Raw genomic sequence first — 17,944 nt, 5'->3', positions numbered from 1 at the left:
GGTGGCCAGGTTGGGGGCTGAGGCACAATACTACCTGCTTGGTTTGGGCAGTGCTGTCCCACCTTTGAAAAAGAAGTAGGTCTGTTCATGTGGGGCTATGAGCAACCTGGTCTAATGAAAGGTGTTCCTGTCCATGGCTGTGGGGTTGGAATTAGATGATCTTTAAGGTCACTTCCAATTCAAACCATTCAGCCATTCTATGATTTAGGAGCACTTAATCTTTTTGAAGGGGCCATTACAAACTGCAAGACAATCTATTTTCTTATCTTCCCAGAACCCCTAGAGAATAAATCTTGCATCCTAAATTGCTGAAACAGAAGGTTTCCCGCCTGCTGGCAGCAATCCCCTTCCTCCCTCCCTCTCTCTCATGACCAGTCTCTATGGGATAATAAGTAAGTCCCACTAAGAAAATCCACAGACTCTGCTTCCTTGAGTCCTGCTCAGTCATGTAGATGAGCTCTAAGTCCCAACCACCTCCTCCTGCTCAGTTGAGGGCAAACTATACTGTCCACGAGCTGAGGCAAAAGTTAAAACCAGGTTTTATACCATGGTTTCGCCTTTCCCTTGCCTCCCTGTACCCAAGGTTCCTCTCTGCACTTTCAAATTAGGAGGTATGTCAGGCTTGTGGAACCAAGCCCAAACTTTCCTGAGAAAACACACTGGAGTCAAAGCCATGTTTTGAAAATAAATAGCAAAGCTGGCAAGCAAGGGTGATGGAAGACGGAACTGGCATTGTTAGAAGCTGGTAGGAGTAAACTAAGAGGGGCTCTGCATGGCAGTTTCACACAGGACTCAGCCTGCTGCCAGCAATAGCTGGGGAATATTGCTCAATGACCAAAAGAATGAGCACTGAGTCTTGGGAAGGGAAGAAATTAGAAGTGTCTGTCTAGGCCACTCCAATAACATGAGGAATAATAATAGAGTGGGAGAAATAAGTGTGGAGTGAGGGTTAAAAAAAAAATACAAGGAGAAACTGGGCAACAGAAAAGCACATCAGAGTTATAAAAAGAGACAGAGAAGGGAATTTTATTCATGAGCTTTCCAAACACATTTGCCATTATCACAGGCATGAGAATATTATTCTGCTGCTGTCAGGGGGCATGTGATGGGGCTCCAGCCGTCAGAAAATCACTGCCAGCTGTCAGAGGGCCAAGCCATTAAGGGCCATGGGCCAATACCAATCACACTGTCAAGAAATACACTTGCTTGTCAAGGGATTAGCAGTCTGGCCTCCAAAGCCTTCAGAGAGCGTTGGCTTCAAAACTGGCGACGGTCATGTGAATAGCGCAGTCTCTGACAACGGAAGCAGAGGGTAGAAATGCTCCTTTTAAGTACAGGAGTAAGGAGTACAAGGAGGAAGGTGTTCAGCTGTTTCTGATTGGCTATGGTACATAAGGAGCTCTGAGTAGTAGAGAGCATCTTTGATTTGACAGCATTTAAAAAAACCAATTAAATTCATGCAGAAGTACTGCATAGCCTTTGATCAAATGGGCTGATGCACGACAGTGACCTCTGAGTGCATTGCAGCTTTCCTAGGGAAGACTGGCATGAGAGAGCAGCAAATCTGTGCTGGAGTCCCACTGAATTTTATTACTCTTTCATTCAAGCATCAGCAGTACTCTAACCTATGACAGTTGCACCTCTTCATGAATAGGGCACATGGTTTGGGTAGCAAAACTGATGCAGACAATTCAGTCCCCAGCCTTGTTCAGCAATGGTCCCAGAAAAAAGCCAGTCCTAGGACTAGCAGGACTTATTCTGTGGGTGCTTTCCTTATTTTACAGGTGATGAGCCTAGACTTGGCTTTTGAAGTCTAGCCTACAGAGAAGTGACTGTATCCATTTCCCTGAGACACTCACACTTGAGGTTCTACCAGAAAGCTACAAAGCTATATTAATACAGATCACAGAAATCACACAGTGTTCATGGAGGATGTTCTATGGTTTGGGTTAAGCCTATTGGATCAAGTTTAAACCATACATAAGCACTGCCTAACTTTTAGGTCACACCTACTATGGAATTTGAATTCAACCACTGAGCGATTCAGACTGTCCACAGCTGCCATGCTCAGCAGTCAGTGCAAGGAGAATTTGCCCGAGACAGGAATTCAGTATTATATTATATTGACTTACCATTGCAGTCATAATGCTTTAACAAAGGCAGAAGTCAGTATATGATTTGTGCCCATGATGTAACTTCATATGTTATAAGCAGGTAATTCACATCACAATTAAATAATTATGTCATACTTCTGGATGAAACTTTTCAGAAAAGTGTGTCATCAGGGACCCACTCTCACCTGAAGTTTTGATGTGATACACCTATGAATTTTGGGGTGTCATAGAATCAAAAAATCATTTAGCTTGGAAAAGACCTCCAAGATCATCGAGTCCAACCTTTGGCCAAACATCACCATATCAACTAAACCATAGCACTATGTGCCACATCCTATGATTTCTTGAACACTTCCAGGGATGGAACCACATTCCCTGGGAAGCCCATTCCAATGCTTGAGAACCCTTTCAGTGAAGAAATTCTTCCTGACGTCCAAAATGAACCTCCCCCAGCAGAGCTTAAGGCTATGCCCTCTCGTCCTGTCACTTGTTGCCTGGGAGGAGCTGACCCCCACCTGGCTACAACCTCTTTCAGGCAGCTGTAGAGAGCATAAGGTGTTCCCTGAACCTCCTTTTCTCTGGACACCCCCAGATCCCTCAGCCACTCCTCATATGACTCACTCTCTAGACCAAAGGTTCATTGCCCTTCTCTGGACACATTCCAGCATCTCAACATCTTTCTTGTCCTGAGGGTTTCAGGACTGAACACAGGATTTGAGGTGCACACAAGTTCATGGGGGCAATCACTGCGCTGGTGCTGCCGTGCTATTTCTGATACAGTCCAAGATGCCATTGGTCTTCTTGGCCAGCTGGGCACACGCTGGCTCATGTTCGGCCACCTGGTTGTCAAAAAGTGCCTGCAGGTCCTTTTCCACTGGGCAGTTTTCCAGCCACTCTGCTCCCAGCCTGTAGCGCTGCCTGGGGTTGTTGTGATCCAAAGGCAAGACCCAGCACTTGGCCTTGACCCATTGATTCAGCCTGTCCTGATCCCTCTGCAGAGCTGTCCTGCCCTCCAGCAGATCAACACTCCCACCCAACTTGGTGTCATCTGTGAACTCACTGAGGGTGCCCTCGATCCCCTCATCCAGTACATCGATAAAGATATTAAACAGGACTCACACCAACCCTTCCTCCTGGGTTACTGGGGGTCTCTTCTGCTCCCTGTCCCTATCTACCAGGCCAGAGGGCTAAAGATAACTTTGCCTTACTGTTAAAGACCGAGGCAAAGAAGGTTTAAGGACCTCAGCCTTATCCTCAATCTTGGTGACAATGTCCCTCCCTGCATCCAATAAAGAATGGACATTTTCCTTGGCCCTTCTTTTGTTGTCAATGTATTTATAAAAACACTTTTTATTATCTTTCAAAGCAGTGGCCAGATTGAATTCTAGCTGAGCTTTCGCTTTTCTAGTTTTTTTTCTGCATGATGTGATGGCATTCTTGTACTCTTCCTGAGTTGCCTGCCCCTTCTTCCAAAGGTCATAAACTCTATTTTTTTCCCAGAGTTCCAGTGAAAGCTTACTGTTCAGTCAGGCTGGTCTTCCTCCCCAGTTTAGATTGGATATCAGGAAAAATTCCTTCACCAAAAGGATTGTCAAGCTTTGGAACAGGCTACCCAGGGAAGTGATGGAGTCACCATCCTTGGAAGGATTTAAAAGACGTATAGGTGTGTCACTTAGGGACACGGTTTACTGGTGGGCTTGGTAGTGCTGGGCGTCATGAAAATGCACCACCACACTGGGTTAGTAGTTGGGCTTGATGATCTTAACAGGTCTTTTCCTACCTAAACCTGTCTGTGATTCTATGACTCACTTCTGTGACATCAGCTCCACTTCTTGGCAGTTGATGCCACAATAAAGTAGGGTCCCTGGTAGAAAAGCTCTAGAAAATGTCTTTCTTTCCCTGTCTAGTAATGAGCTGTCCTACTGAGGCAGCTCATCAACAATTTACTGTGGAAATGAAGGGACACAAGTCACCCCAGAAGAAAGTGTTTCCTTTTATTCCCCTTTTAGTTCATAGGTCTGAAATATCCAAGCTATGCTAATAAATTTGAATTGTCTGAGCAGCCTCTTTTATTAATGACTTGTTAAAGAAAAGACTTTGGCTGAGGTGTAAGTTGATTAGCTCACAGGTAATTAACTGATATCCAGAAAAGTAACAAAGGATTTTGTCAAGTAAATAATGACTTGATTTTTCCTTTCCTCCTCCTTCCTGCAGTAAATGAGAGAAATGTAACATTACATGAGCAGAATGTGCTTCATTTCCAGGCTAAATAGAAAAATTTGCATATGGTTGGGGTAAATATGCCATTTTCCCAGAGATCAAGGAAAAAAATAGCAGCTACCTTCCCCACTGTTGGTGCAGTGCAACTGAAGATATTTGAACTGATTTTTTTTTTTTAACATTTGACATTTTAATATATGTGCATCTGTTTACCACTGAGACTCTTTACTTGTTCCTAGTGGTTTTCTCCTTTTGTTCCAGAGATTTTTCAAGAGCAGCAATATAAGGAAATTGCTTTTGCTGTCCATGAGACCAAGTGACAAGCAGTGCACAGTTGGATGGACAGGGTTTATAGAGTATGATAAATCACCTTCCGTATTCAGACACTAATTGATTCATTACACAAAATACAGTTGATGAATGGTTTTTGGATGCTTTCTTCCTCAAACTGAAAGTTATAAGATAAGGGGAAACACTGGCAATAGCTAATTATTCCAAATCCATTCCTACTGCAGTTTTAGGATAAAAAGTTTCAGCCTTTCTCCCTCACAGAGCAGATTAGCCTGTCTTCAAGCCAGTTTCTTGCTTCTTGACAATATATTTCCTTCAAAATTTGCCTTAAGTAACCCTTGTATCATTGGGACTTCCATTCCTGCAGTAGGTGGTCACTGAGCTGTCCTTGACCAATCCCCAACTGATCACAAAAGAGCTGGGCAGGGATGTTTTACAGGGGCATGCAGTGATAGGACAAAGGGAGATTGTTTTAAACTGGAAGAGGGTAGGCTTAAATGGATATTAAGAAGAAATTCTTTAATGTGAGGGTGGTGAGGTACTGGAACAGGTTCCCCAGAGAAGCTGTGGATGCCCCATCCCTGGAAGTGTTAAGTCCAGGCTGGATGGGGCTTTGAGCAACCTGGTCTAGTGGAAGGTGACCCTGTCTCCCATGGCAGGGGTGTTGGAAGGAAATGATCTTTAAGGCCCTTCCAGCTGTAACCATTCTATTCAGAAGTGGAATCACCATCTCTGGAAGTGTTCAAAAAACCTATGGATGTGGCACTGGGGGACATTGTTTAGTGGTGAACGTGGTGGTGGTAGATTAACAGTTGGACTCAGTGATCTTAGAGGCTTTTTCCAACCTTAATGATTGCACAATTCTATGATTCTAAGTGAGACTGCTTTCCATAAATGCCTCAATTCCTGCCATCAGAGATCAAAGCAAGTCCAAGAGCCAATTAGGTGTGCACCTTCTATAGATGCTGTGAGTACAGAAAACCTAACAGGAGCTTCACTGACCTCAAACTAAAGTGCAGTTCTTATTCAGAAGAGAGTAAGTACTTGGGATTCATCATCTCACCCAACCTCATCCAGCCAAAAAAGCCAGACATCTAAACTTAATTCAGTTCATAAAATCATAGACATTTAGCGGTCTTGGAGACAAAGCACCTGAGCACCATATGGGATACTACTGTGGATATAGGGAAGTTTCAGTGATCCCAGGACATCCTGCCTGGCCTTCAGCTGTTGCTCTGAAAGAATCTTCAATGACACAAGATGCCAGCATTTAAGAAAGTCAACTGAGCCTGTAAAGCAGGATTCAAACTGGAATTAACACACTTAAAAATTGTTACAAACTTTGTGTGAGTCTCTTCATATTGAGGTCTGTGTATGTAAATTAGCAGGCAGAAAAAGACAGCTTGCTATGCTTTTCCTAAAGAGAAAGCTGTTTACAAGTGTAAACAATGAACTGTTATGGCATTTGCTTTTGCTATTTTAAAGCACTAGAAGAATTCCAAAGCACAAAGGCAAACCGATTCCCAGACTCCTTTGAAAGTCAATGAGATTGAGGCACATGCCTTTTGTGCTTTTGAAAAGTCTCCTTCCCTTGACAGATTTTCATTTGATGTTTCAGCTTAAACCAGTGTACATTTACCATAGACATTTTGCAGCTGGTAAGGGCTCTGATTCACATATAAGGGTGAATTAAGCTCTGATAACTGGAGAAGAGCTCTCTTTCCACAATTCTCCCTGTGTCAACTGCTTCTCCCTTGGGAATGAATGAACAGCAGGTTTATCTCCCCCTTTACCAATTTCAACCCTGAAAATTAGTTCGAAGTGACATGAATTTTACTTCATACTAGTAGAATAGGTTGAAAGCTGCAGGTGCTTGGAGAGACCTACACAGGCTGTGCACTTGCAGAGCAATAACCACCAGGTGCAGAAAAGCTTCAGCTTAATCCACTGCTACATGAAAGCAAACATCCTGATATTGCTAAAATGGGGCCTGCTGTGGATGGTATCACCTGCCTCAGCTTTTGGTTTTAAAGGGTTTGGGATACATCTTGATAGACCTAAGCAGACAGGCTTTAGCTGGAAAAAGGGTGGAGAGAAAAAACACTTCCCTAAAATCTGCTTTGAGGATTGGGTGTAGGACTGAATCATCCTTTGCATGAGGGAATGTTCTGTCCCTGGCAAGTCACACCTCCTTCCCTAAATATCTGCACTCAGGAGCCCCTGTTTTCATCAATCCTTTATAACACCATTCAGGTGGTTGTATTCATATCTGAGCCCATCAGTGCTGGGTGCTCACAGCATCCACAGAGCTGCAATCCATGATGCTGTCATTCACCACCGCAATCAGTTGCCAAAATGCAACAATAGCCTTGAGAATATGACTAAGAACAGCCATATTACACTGGGGAAATGATGAATATTTATATGGCTCTAGGACATGAGTCCCCTTGATGATAATTTACAAATGTCTGTCTCCATTAACTCCAGCACAGGCATTTTTGCTTTACCCAGCAATGAGCAGGCAATCAGATCTGCTGAAGTCCATTAAAGTTTCTTGGATCAGATCCTTCTTCATGTCAGGAAACAACTTCTCTTTTTCACTCATTCAGGTGCCAATAATTTACTGTGATATTACTCCAGGTGTAATTATCATCATCTCGGCACCAGTGCTCATAAAGAGCCCTCAAACTTCAGGGCACATTACAAAGAGTCTGATTCAACCTCTTATAATCCTACTTTTAGCATCTTACTCATGCTATCTGCATATAAATCAATGAGATAAATTACATGTTACACAGAACTGGGCTTGCAGAACCTAGAGGTGTTGATGGCCTTTTTCTGTAACTAGTATAGGCCAGGCAATTCAGAAAGCTGCCAATAATGACATTTGGAGCTGCAGTATATAGAAACTGACATTATCATGGAAAGTAAGGCTTTAGAGCTGAGAGTCATGACTCAGGATTCCACACCTGAGATGGTGTAAATGCTATGACCCGATAAAAAGAAAGGCCTTAAAACAGGGGCAAGTTCATAAAATCCTCAGAGGGCAGGAGCACCTCTGCTATGGACACAGGCTGAGAGAGTTGGGCTTTTTCAGCCTGGAGAAGGCTCCAGGGAGCCTTCGTTGCTCCTTCCAGTACCTAAAGGGGCTCCAAGAGAGCTGGAGAGGTACTTTTGACAAGGGCATGGAGTGGTAGGACAAGGGGAAATGGTTTTGAACTGGCAGAAGGCAGATTTAGATTAGATACTAGGAACAGTATTATTATAGTAATATAATAATGTTATATTTCTATAATAATTACAATTACTACTATATAATTATTACTATTATTATTATATAGTACTATTATTACTCTATGATTAAAATTATTATAATAATATATTATAATATTAAAATATAGATTATTTTATATGAGGATGGTGAGGCACTGGAACAGGTTGTCCAGTTAAGCTGAGGATGTCCCATCCCTGGAATTGTTTGAGGCTTTGAGCAACTTGGTCTAGTAGAAGGTGTCCCTGCCTATGGCAAGGGGGAGGTGGAATTAGAAAATCTTTAAGATCCCTTCCAACCCAAGCCATTCTGGGATAATTACCTGTAAAATTTGAACAGGCAATTCGTAGAACAAAATTCAGCTTATTTTTGTGACTGATATCTTTATTTTAACATTATGAGAACTGAGCAGTGAAAACATCTTCAAGATTTTATATCAGCTTTATCTTCCCCTTTGCACACATACACTGATGAGATGGAGTAAGTACAGTCTTCCCCAACATATGTCTCCATAACGAGTTCTAAACAATCTGCTTATTAGGTCTCATTTTACACAGAAATAAAACAACCAGCAGCACCAGCCATGATAAAGTGTTTGCACAGAGCACAGAGAGATAAAAATGTCTCTGGTGTCATTCCCTGAATTTACCTGATCACAAAGAGCTCAACATGTGACATTTTTGAACAGCAGTCCTTTCCCATTCCTAAGCAAAATACTAGTGGATCCACACACTAAAGTGACAGGACATATCCCTCTAGTGGTGTAAACTGACATGATGCAATTACCCACTGATCAGTTAAGCCATGAGGTTTCAGGGCAACATTAAACTGTATGGAAAGAGGATCCTTTGCCACAGGCAACCTGAGGCCACAGGAAACTACTCCATGGGCATGGCAAGAGCATTTTTAGTAATACTGAAAATAAGCATTTCAGGGGCTCTATGTTTGGTTTTCATTATTTCAGAAACAAGACATTCCCTCCATAAGTTGTGCAGATCAGACAAAGAAAATCCAACACCTGGGCAGAGGTAGGTTTGATCCTTTAATCAGATAGACCACATTTAGATGGAAAGAACTTCAGGATGTCACCTTATATCCTGTGCAGTAATGGACAGAACAAGGCATAGCTCAAGGTTACAGAGGAAAAGTACTGATTTTAATATGTATTTTTGTAACAGGTGAAGCAGTCAAGGTCGGTTTTGTGGAAGACAAGTTGAAGTCTACAAAACATTTTCAGGGGAAAAAAAGTATGCATTATAATAGTTTGGGGCTGCCTCTTCAATATTATCCTTCTGAGTGCAGTGACTGAAAGGTTTGTCAGAGTTCAACAGCAGAGAACCAAGCCACAGAGTAAGTCAGAAGTAAATGCATATTGTGATGGAAAATACTCCAGAAACATGCCAAATAAATAAAAATTCCCTAGTTATTGAAATTAAGGCCTAGCTATACATTTTTCTTGTATTTCTGTGGAAATCAGAATGGATGACAATCTACATTATTGGTATCAACCACATACAATTTTCATTAATTTATCTTGCCCAGTTTTAAAGCCAGTTTCATGTCTGACTTTTTTTTCTAGTGTGGTGGCAAATCTTCTCATGGCCAGCATGCACATGATGAGAAAAGAAACAAGCATCAATATTTTAAATTATTTCTTTAAAGCCAACTGTAATTCAGTATTACAAAAATTGTCTACATTTTTCCACATTGTTGCCATTTTTGCTCCTGGTGAGCAAATATTTAATATTTAACTATTAGTGAATATTTAAAATATTTCATAGTTCTCTCTTTAGTTTCTGAACAACCACAATTTCAAATTTTAATTATTTTTCTATCAAGAACTTCTAATCTTAAAATGGTTCCTAATTAGAACAAAAGTTAGATCAGAGCCCTACTTCCTTATTATATAAACTGAACCTTTGAAAGTCTGAAAAGCTAAAGTGCATCAAGCAGGCCAGAATCCTCCTCATTGTTCACAGCCAGTTTTGTGCATCTTCATCAGTCTGGTACTCTTCCACCTCAATCTTGAAAGTCTAAATCTGTGGACATAATCTAGATCTGAAAAATATAGGAAGACAGGTCTGCATATAAAAATCCACAGGGGTTTTAAAGATTTTTTGACAATTATAGTGCATTGTCACTGCCATCACTACAATAAATTTTATTTTAGTGCTTTATAGCAGGATGAAAAATAGTGATATATGTTAAATACAGCTCTACCTGATGCTGGAAGCAATTATATACAAACTGAACTACAGAAGACAAGATAGTCTTCAAGATAGATGTATAGATTCTGAAACAGCACTGTTTACAGTAGAAAAGGCCTGTGTTTAGATTGGCATTTCTTAGCTTACAGAAGGAAAGGTGAGAAGAAATAATATGTGGAAAAAGAAGTCTGTGTGTTTATGTGTAGGTATAATAAATTCTGCTAGCCAGCAGGGTGTAAGCACTGTGTACAACCCCCAGGGTCTGCCCGAAGCTTCTCTTAAAGTCTTGGGATCACCTTCTGAAACATAAAACACACACAGTATTATTAGGCCTTTACTGGTGCACTTTATTCTTTTCCCTTGTGTCTCAAGCCTTTCCAATTTTAGATTGTACTTGCCTCTGGATACCAACTCTGCTTGAGAAGCACTTTGCATATTATGGGTGTAAGTATAGTACGCGTAGTAAGCACTGAGGAAACTAAATAAGGCATCAGATGAGAGGAAAACCCCCGTTGAGTAGGCAGTGCTATAAAAAAACTCCTTCCTTCTCCCAGCCCACGCCTATGAGGATTACTTGCCTCTTCATTGCCTTCAGGAAGAAATTCTTCAGTGTGAGGATGGTGATGCACTGGCACAGGTTGCCCAGAGGAGCTGTGGATGCCCCATCCCTGGAAGTGTTCAAGGTCAGGTTGGATGGCACTTTGAACAACGTGGTCTAATGGAAGGCGTCCCTCTCTGTAGCAGGAGGCTGAAAATAGAGGGTCCTTAAGGTCCCTTCCAACCCAAACTATTCTACGATGTTGTGAAGCTGTGTTTTAACAACAGGAAGGCAGCACGCTGCCTCGCTCACCTTACAAACCCTCCATGAAGTCTATAAGGAAAACAGGAGTGGAAAGCTGGAGGAGGAAACCTCCTCATTGCCCCCAGACCAGCTTGAAAAGTGGGTGAGGAGAGCGCCGTGATGTCGCACTCCCGCCTCATCCCCACGGGGCATCGCGCAGGTTCCCTGAGAGCCAAGCGTGTCCCGCGCCGGTGTTTCCCCACAGACTTTCCCCGTATCCACGTTTCTCACCACAACGCGTTTCTCCACGCCCTTTCCCCCGTCCGGCAGGCGGCAGGCCGCAGCCCGTCCCCATGGCGACCGCGGCTCCTCCCCCAGCGGGCGGGCCCAGCGCCGGCCCCGCCCGCTCTCCCGCCCCGGCCGCCGCTGCGCTCCGGGCCCGGCGCCCTTCTCCCTCCTCTTCCCCGTGCCCTGGCTCCGCTCTAGCCTGGAGCGGGCGCTGCAATGGCTCCGGCCGCTGACCGGGAGGGTTACTGGGGCCCGCCGACCTCCACCCTGGAGTGGTGCGAGGAGAACTACGCCGTCTCCTACTACATCGCCGAGTTCTGTGAGTGGCCGCTCCGGCCGCGGCTCCTGCCCCGGCCCCGGGTCCCACCGCCGCTTCCTTCTCCCTCTCCGCAGCCCTTCGCTCTCTCTCCCCGGGGCGAGGGAATCCCCCATCCTCCCTGGCCACTTTCTTGCGGGGTGACGGTGCCGCTGCCCCTCAGCCAACCCTGGTGGGTGGAAATGGGTGTTTCCTGCCGCCTTCCCCCGCAAATCCATGTCGTAAGGACGGGGTGGTGTAGCCCCTCTCTCCCCAGCGTGTTGTTTGAGCCCCCATCCCAAGCGTGTCCCTTCGGCCTGTGTCCATAGGGATGGCCGGCCTGGAGCGGGGGGGTGGCTGAGATGAGGTGGGTCCCGGGGTTATCACGGGAGCTGGGGTGGTTGTGTGGCACCACAGGCATGGGTGAAGAGAGGGGTGTTCTCTGGAGTCGGGCTCGGGGTGCCGCGCCGTGAAGCCGCACGGGTCTGCTGCTCTGCTCCCCTTGAGGTGGGACCATCTGCCCAGCCTGGACAGCCAAACCAAGTGAAACTGCTCAGGGAGAGAAAAGGTATCTTCCTATGCAAGACACGTCTTTATCCAGCGAGAACACCTTTCCCCAAGTGGTCTTTAGTGCCTCGTGATGACCATCATCAATCAGGTTGCTCTGCAGCAGGTGGTGGGAGTTAAGAGAGGCTGGAAGGGTCGCTCTGTTGCCCTTGGTTGTCTTTTAGGATAGCTCAGAGCAGGCCATTGGTTTGACCTCGAAACTGTTGCTCAGAAACAGTCAGGATTTAGCATGTTTTAGGGAAAGAAAGAAGGGGCTTCAGCTACAGAGTCATCCATCAGGTGCTTGAGAAGGGAGTCTGTAGCAGGTGATAAAGGATCAAGCCCTATGTCACTGAGGTTTTGTTGAAAAACAAAGTATTTTTTGCATTCTGGGCAGCGACTTTAAAGGGTGTAGTAGCTATAATTATGTGCTGCTGCCTGGCAGACGCCCTGTACTACGAAAAACTTTCACACATATAAGGTAGGTGCCTGCCTTTGAAGTGTTAGGGCCCTGGGAAAATAGTGCTAAAGTGACCAGGCTCACCTACCCTGAAGTGCTTGAAGTGGGCAATGTGCGGAGGCTTTTCACATAGCTGGGATGCTTCAGCAGCAGTTTAGAAGAGCTTGGCATGCAGAAGATGGAGGGTTCTGGGTGTCCATGCCAAGCTGTGACTCCCGGGTGCACACAGTGACCTGGGTGAGGATCCAAAGTGAGTAATTGAGAAAGAGGCTTCAGAGTGTAGGAATAGGAAGGAGAGCAGGACCTGAAAAGAACAACAGCACATAAGCAGCTTAGAAGCTCAGAGGAAAAAGGAAGTTGGTGTGTAGATTTATGGCTGAGAAGAGGCAGGCTGGCTGAAAAGGAAACAAAATTAAATACTCTTAAAAAAGGGACACACTTAGAAATTTAAATAGAATGAGACTTTTCCAGAGTGTGTATTTTTGTGTTTTCATTGTTGTCAGCCATAATTTTGGGAGATAATTCGCATAAGGAAGAGGAAGCTCTGTTGCTTCACTACTGTAAAAATAAATTTGACTAGCATGTAAATTTTTTAAATAATCCCTGCATTGTTGGCCTTGTTAACTGATACTTCCCATCTACTTTTAGATTATTCAGAAGGAAGATGAGGATGAGTGTAATGGGAGGCAGAAAGGCTTGAGTTATGAAGAAAAAGGGAGAAATTATACAAAGTCTGGTTCCTCCTTATGGTTTCGGTGCTTGGGACCACGGTTTGTTGGTCGGTCAGTTGCACGGAAAAAACTGTATATAAGGGCTGTGCTGTAAGATGAAGCATTTAAAATGGTCTAAGTTTAAAATGCAAAACAGTCAGTAAGTCTGCTGTGGTTTAGGGTTAGCTTAACAGCAGCTAATTTCAGTCCAGATGCCAAGATGGATTAGATTTTCTTCAGCAGTAGTTCTGTAACACTGCTTTCAGGGTCTGAGGCATTAAGTGTTGTGGGAATATTATTTGAAGTTTTGCCTTACAGAAGAGTGAAAAATCAGTTTGGTACCACTCAGGTAAAGCTGATTGTATGTAAAAATTTTTGCATTAAATGTTTGTTATTAGTAATTTATAAGAAACTTTGGAGGCCCAAAGATTGAAGAATACTGGCAAATCCAAACCAAATAGGTTTCAGGCTGAAGAGCCAAATAGAAAGCTTGTTGTGCAAATTACATTTTCTTGGCATTTAGCAGTTTGGTTTTAATATGCTACTTTTAGTACAAAATTGCTACATTGTGTTCCAAAAGCCCACATGTAGTTCCTTGCCGTTCACTCCTTAAAAAACTAGTGTAAATTATGACAGCTTATCAGTTATATGTAGTGAGAGATGTGGAAGTGAGGCAAGGTGGTGGTGTAGCACTTCATACTTGCATTCTCTTGATGTATCCCAAATACAGTGACCTGTATTCAAAAATTCTTTTTTTTTGTAATGAAAAATGCTTTTTCTTGCCTTTCTAAGTCTGCACCTAGCCAGTTTTTCTCCCCTGTGGAGGTGGATGACTAACTGCTCTACATCCTTCTGTAGAATATTAAACCAATTTAAATGGAAAACCAGTTGAAAAGAATTGTTTTGCGAGCTTAACTATGTTAAGCCTTAAAATGAGTCTTATAGCCCTCACTGATCAAACCTATTGTATGGTATAGTAATTCCTTTTTCAGGGTTTCTCAGGAGTTCTGGAGTGATACCTGTGTGCTGGAGAGCAAGTAGTAGACATGCTTTTTTTTTTTTCCTTCTTTAAAACTAAACCTTTCCAGATCCCAGTGCTTGAATGCTGAATTACTCAGACTTTTGTACACTTGATTAAGAAAAATAGTAAAGGATAAACCAACCATCCTCCCACACAAGCAAATAGAAAATGGTCAAATATAAGTTCTGGTTTTTAACACTTAGCACTCAAATGTTACAGTTTACTCCTTATTTTGGCAGGGTTGATGTTTCAGGCCAGTTTAGCCCACGTAGCATTGAGTTTTGGGGGTCTGTTTTGATGTGAATGTCTATGACAGGAGCTTTACCCTTCTTGCATTCAGTCATCCCTGTAAGAAGAGTTTCTCTTGTAGAATATGATGAGTGAATATAATTAATCTTCACATATTCCCTTTCCTGAAAGCATGTACAGTAGTACCAATGTAAACAAATACTTTAAATTCAGAGGAGCCCTGTGTGGTACATGAGGGCTTACAATTCTCAGTCAGGAGAATCATGGGGGCGAATTTGTTGTCGTTATCAACAGAATGCTGTGTTCCAGTTTGGATCAAATTTGAGTCATGTTTCCAGTTATGTTGCTTTGAGCTATCATTGTCCACGAGTAATATGCATCATCTACAACATGACTGGTTTAGAGATAATATATCCTTATGCTGGCATTTACAGTAGCAAGCATCTAGAACATTGCTTCAGGCTTCTCAAGGAGTTGGTGAAATTGTTTCTTTCTTGGCTTCTGGTCTTGTCTCAGCATGTTCTGATATCTTCATAGAAGAAGATTTTTTTTATTGTTATTATTATAATTTCCAGAGTTAAATCCATTAGTTTTGGTTCTCATTAGAGATCTGGTAAGTGACTCCTTGTAACTGGGCTTTCCTTATGGGACTCTTATCTAGAAAAAAAACCCACCCAAGTCATGAGAATCTGCCCATGTTTCTAGCTATTTTTATTCCTCTTCCTTAAAGCCGTCTGATTTTTGCTTCAGACAAGAGATTGAAATAAGGTTAGTGTTACTTGTGTTGTTCAGTGTGAGATATCTCATTATCTCACATCTTGAATGACATAGAGTGCCATCCAAGCATTCTCTACATTATGAAGTGACACAAAAATACTGTTGTTTCTTTTTAGGCATTATTCGGAGAAGACAGCTGCCAAAGCTGCACAGATCTCTGTTTTCCATGGGGATAATTACTTTAGAACTTAAAAACTTGCAAAATTTACTTCACCTTAGAATAATGTCATTAATGTTGCATTTGTACTGCCACATATGGATTGTCACTTGTTCCTCTTGGGTGTCCTTTTGCATTTTGCCTTTTTTTGCCAGAGGCTTTGGAAAGCAGCTAGAGACTGTTGGGCTAGGTACTGCCTATGTGAGACTAAAAAAACTAAAATAAAGCCACCTGTCTGCCTTCAAGAATTCTGCCTGGTCTTTCAGTGATTAAGTGGCAGATGAAGGAAGCATCATCAAGTTTAATTTGGTGTGATCATCTCAACTGCCTGGCTGAGAGGGAATGATTTAAAGATGACATGACACAGATGAGTTCTAAAGAGTGGATTAGCCGAAGACAATGTCACAGGCCCGTAGACTTAATTTAAGACTGAAAGGGATTTGAGTGTGTAAATTTAATGACCTAATTGGAGGAAACCACATCACAAGTTTCCTCTGGAAATTTATCTGGCTTCTTGAGGGAGCTCCCTCAACTGAAGGGACACTGCAGGCAAAAAGGTAAAGGAGACATTAAACTAATTGATGGTGAGTGTAAAGTCAAGTGGAGTGTGCAGAACAGTGCTCAGCTGTGCAGTGCATTTTAGGATGAATGCTTCTAGCTTGCTTTTTGTGCTGCAGACAAAAAGAAGTTGAAAGAGGGGTTTCTTTCTCCAAAGAATAGTATAGCAGAAGCAAAATCGTAAGCCAGATGGTCTCTGCTGTCATGTTTTTTTCTTTCTTTCTATTTGATTTTGAATCAGTGGCAAATACTGCTGCATTAATTTATTTCCTTTCCTAGGCTGTAAATGTACCTTCTTGGCTTAAGCCTTAAGATAGTCTTGTCGCACTGTTTTGATGCATTTCGCCACCACTAATCATTTATATATTATTTTTAATTCTTCCTTGCTTTTTATCTTTCATCCATGATGCAACTCTACCTTTTATCTCATGACAGCTTAATTTTCAGTTTTTCCAGCCTTCATTGAAGGATGGGGCCGAAGGCTCTTGGGAAGTTGATTTCTCCAATCATCAGTTCTCATTTATCCATCATGTTGTGGATATGCTTAAAACTTGGCAGATGCTGTGCTAATGGAGCACGTGTGTGTTTATCTGCTAATATGTGTGTAGCTATTAAGTGACAATAAAATTCTTAAATATGGTTTAACAAAGCATTTGATTACTCTGTAATTAGTGCTTCATATTCAGTACTTGTGCACTGGCAGTTAGGCATCTGTCACTCCAAATGGTAACAGAGTGGTGACATTTGTACAATTTAATTTTTTTATGTGCAAACTGAGGCAGACAGGTTTATGAACTGCATGATAGGAATTTGCAGAATATAGTAGCTAGAAATAGGAAAATTAATGTAAAATAAATTATTTTAAAGGAACACTGCTGACTTTTAAGCTACTTTTAATGAGCTTTTAGTCACAGATTAAAAACTTTTGTCATAATTGAAAGACAAAAAGTCTTTAGTCTGGCGTTTGTTGTGTTGTGTATGTGAAACTGCTATTTATGTAATGCATTTTCTATATTTGCTGGTGCCTTTCACAGATAAGTGGGAAAGATTTTTTTAAAAAAAAAAAGAAGAATGATTTAATATGCACTGCAAAAATGTTCAGAGGAATTCTGGGAATTGTCTCCAGTCCCAACAGCCCAGCAGTGTGTGGTTGTTTTATCTTGCAACACGTGTGAGTGCTCACACACTCGGCTGTTTCTCTGACTACCTCAAGAGGATCATGGAAAGGTTTGTGGCTCGTGAAAGGTTGAGAAAATACAAAGAGTTCTTTTAATTCAAAATACGTATCAAAAAATGACATTATAATACTAGAAGGAGGAGAACCCACTTGCAAGTCGTTATCAGGGCTAAGCTACCTACCTTAGACTGCCTTCTAGCTGGGGGGCTCTTTGCACCTGCCTCATTAATTACAGACATTCTTCCGTCCATTAGCAGAGAAACTGAGCTGCTGCATGAATTAAAGGTGCTTGGTCATTGTGTGGGGAAGTACTACAAAGAGCAAAAGAACGTGTCAGGAAGAGAGAAATTCTAGAGAAGGTTGCAATAAAAAAAAACCCCAGAGCAACACTGCTTTAGTGTCAATCATTTACCATTAATTGATCTGAATATACCCATATAGGCAAGCTCAGGGTAGAGGCTCAGTGATTTTGCTGCATACTGTTTAGATTTAAGGTTTCGGGCACAGACCCTCCTTTGTACTTGAAACTGCAACTATAAAATATTCAGAGTTTTTGTGCTAGCTCAAAACAATGGAGTGTCTAACCATGTTACTTTTTTCTGTTTTGAAAAATTAATTTCCTTGAAGAAGTGTGCTGCATGTGCACTGTGATCAGTGACTGAAAAACTGGTATTTCTAAATAATCAGTGCAGTCAGCATCTGCAGGATCATTATCTCCTTTACAGTCAGGTCCATCATCTTCTGGCAGAGTACATATGTCATAGGTTAGCAAGCGTAGTCCCGGAAGGGACGTCCTTGCTAAGGGGTGCTTACAGATTCCTC

At 42.4% G+C, this 17,944-nt stretch overlaps 1 protein-coding gene and 1 long non-coding RNA gene across 2 annotated transcripts in view; one reads left to right on the top strand and one right to left on the bottom strand.

Moving 5' to 3' along the window:
• Nucleotides 1-8,925: 8,925 nt before the first annotated feature.
• LOC121662716 lies at nucleotides 8,926-11,270 on the bottom strand. Its single transcript, XR_006015382.1, has 2 exons — nucleotides 10,954-11,270; nucleotides 8,926-10,851 (listed from the first exon to the last, which is right to left on the bottom strand). It is a non-coding gene; the product is annotated as an uncharacterized LOC121662716 (long non-coding RNA).
• Nucleotides 11,271-11,284: 14 nt separating this feature from the next.
• Nucleotides 11,285-17,944, top strand: part of ACER3 (alkaline ceramidase 3) — a 58,907-nt gene continuing 52,247 nt past the window's right edge. The window contains exon 1 of the mRNA XM_042024220.1: nucleotides 11,285-11,491. Coding sequence (XP_041880154.1) covers nucleotides 11,389-11,491 — 103 coding nt within the window. The 5' untranslated portion in view covers nucleotides 11,285-11,388. The remainder of the gene's footprint in view (nucleotides 11,492-17,944) is intronic.

Source organism: Corvus kubaryi, unplaced genomic scaffold (genome assembly GCF_017639235.1).
Source record: "Corvus kubaryi isolate FWS band 111438036 unplaced genomic scaffold, C.kubaryi_AGA036_p1.0 37260, whole genome shotgun sequence".
In the NCBI taxonomy this organism is placed as follows: Eukaryota; Metazoa; Chordata; class Aves; order Passeriformes; family Corvidae; genus Corvus; species Corvus kubaryi.
This window is presented reverse-complemented; position numbering and strand designations above follow the sequence as displayed.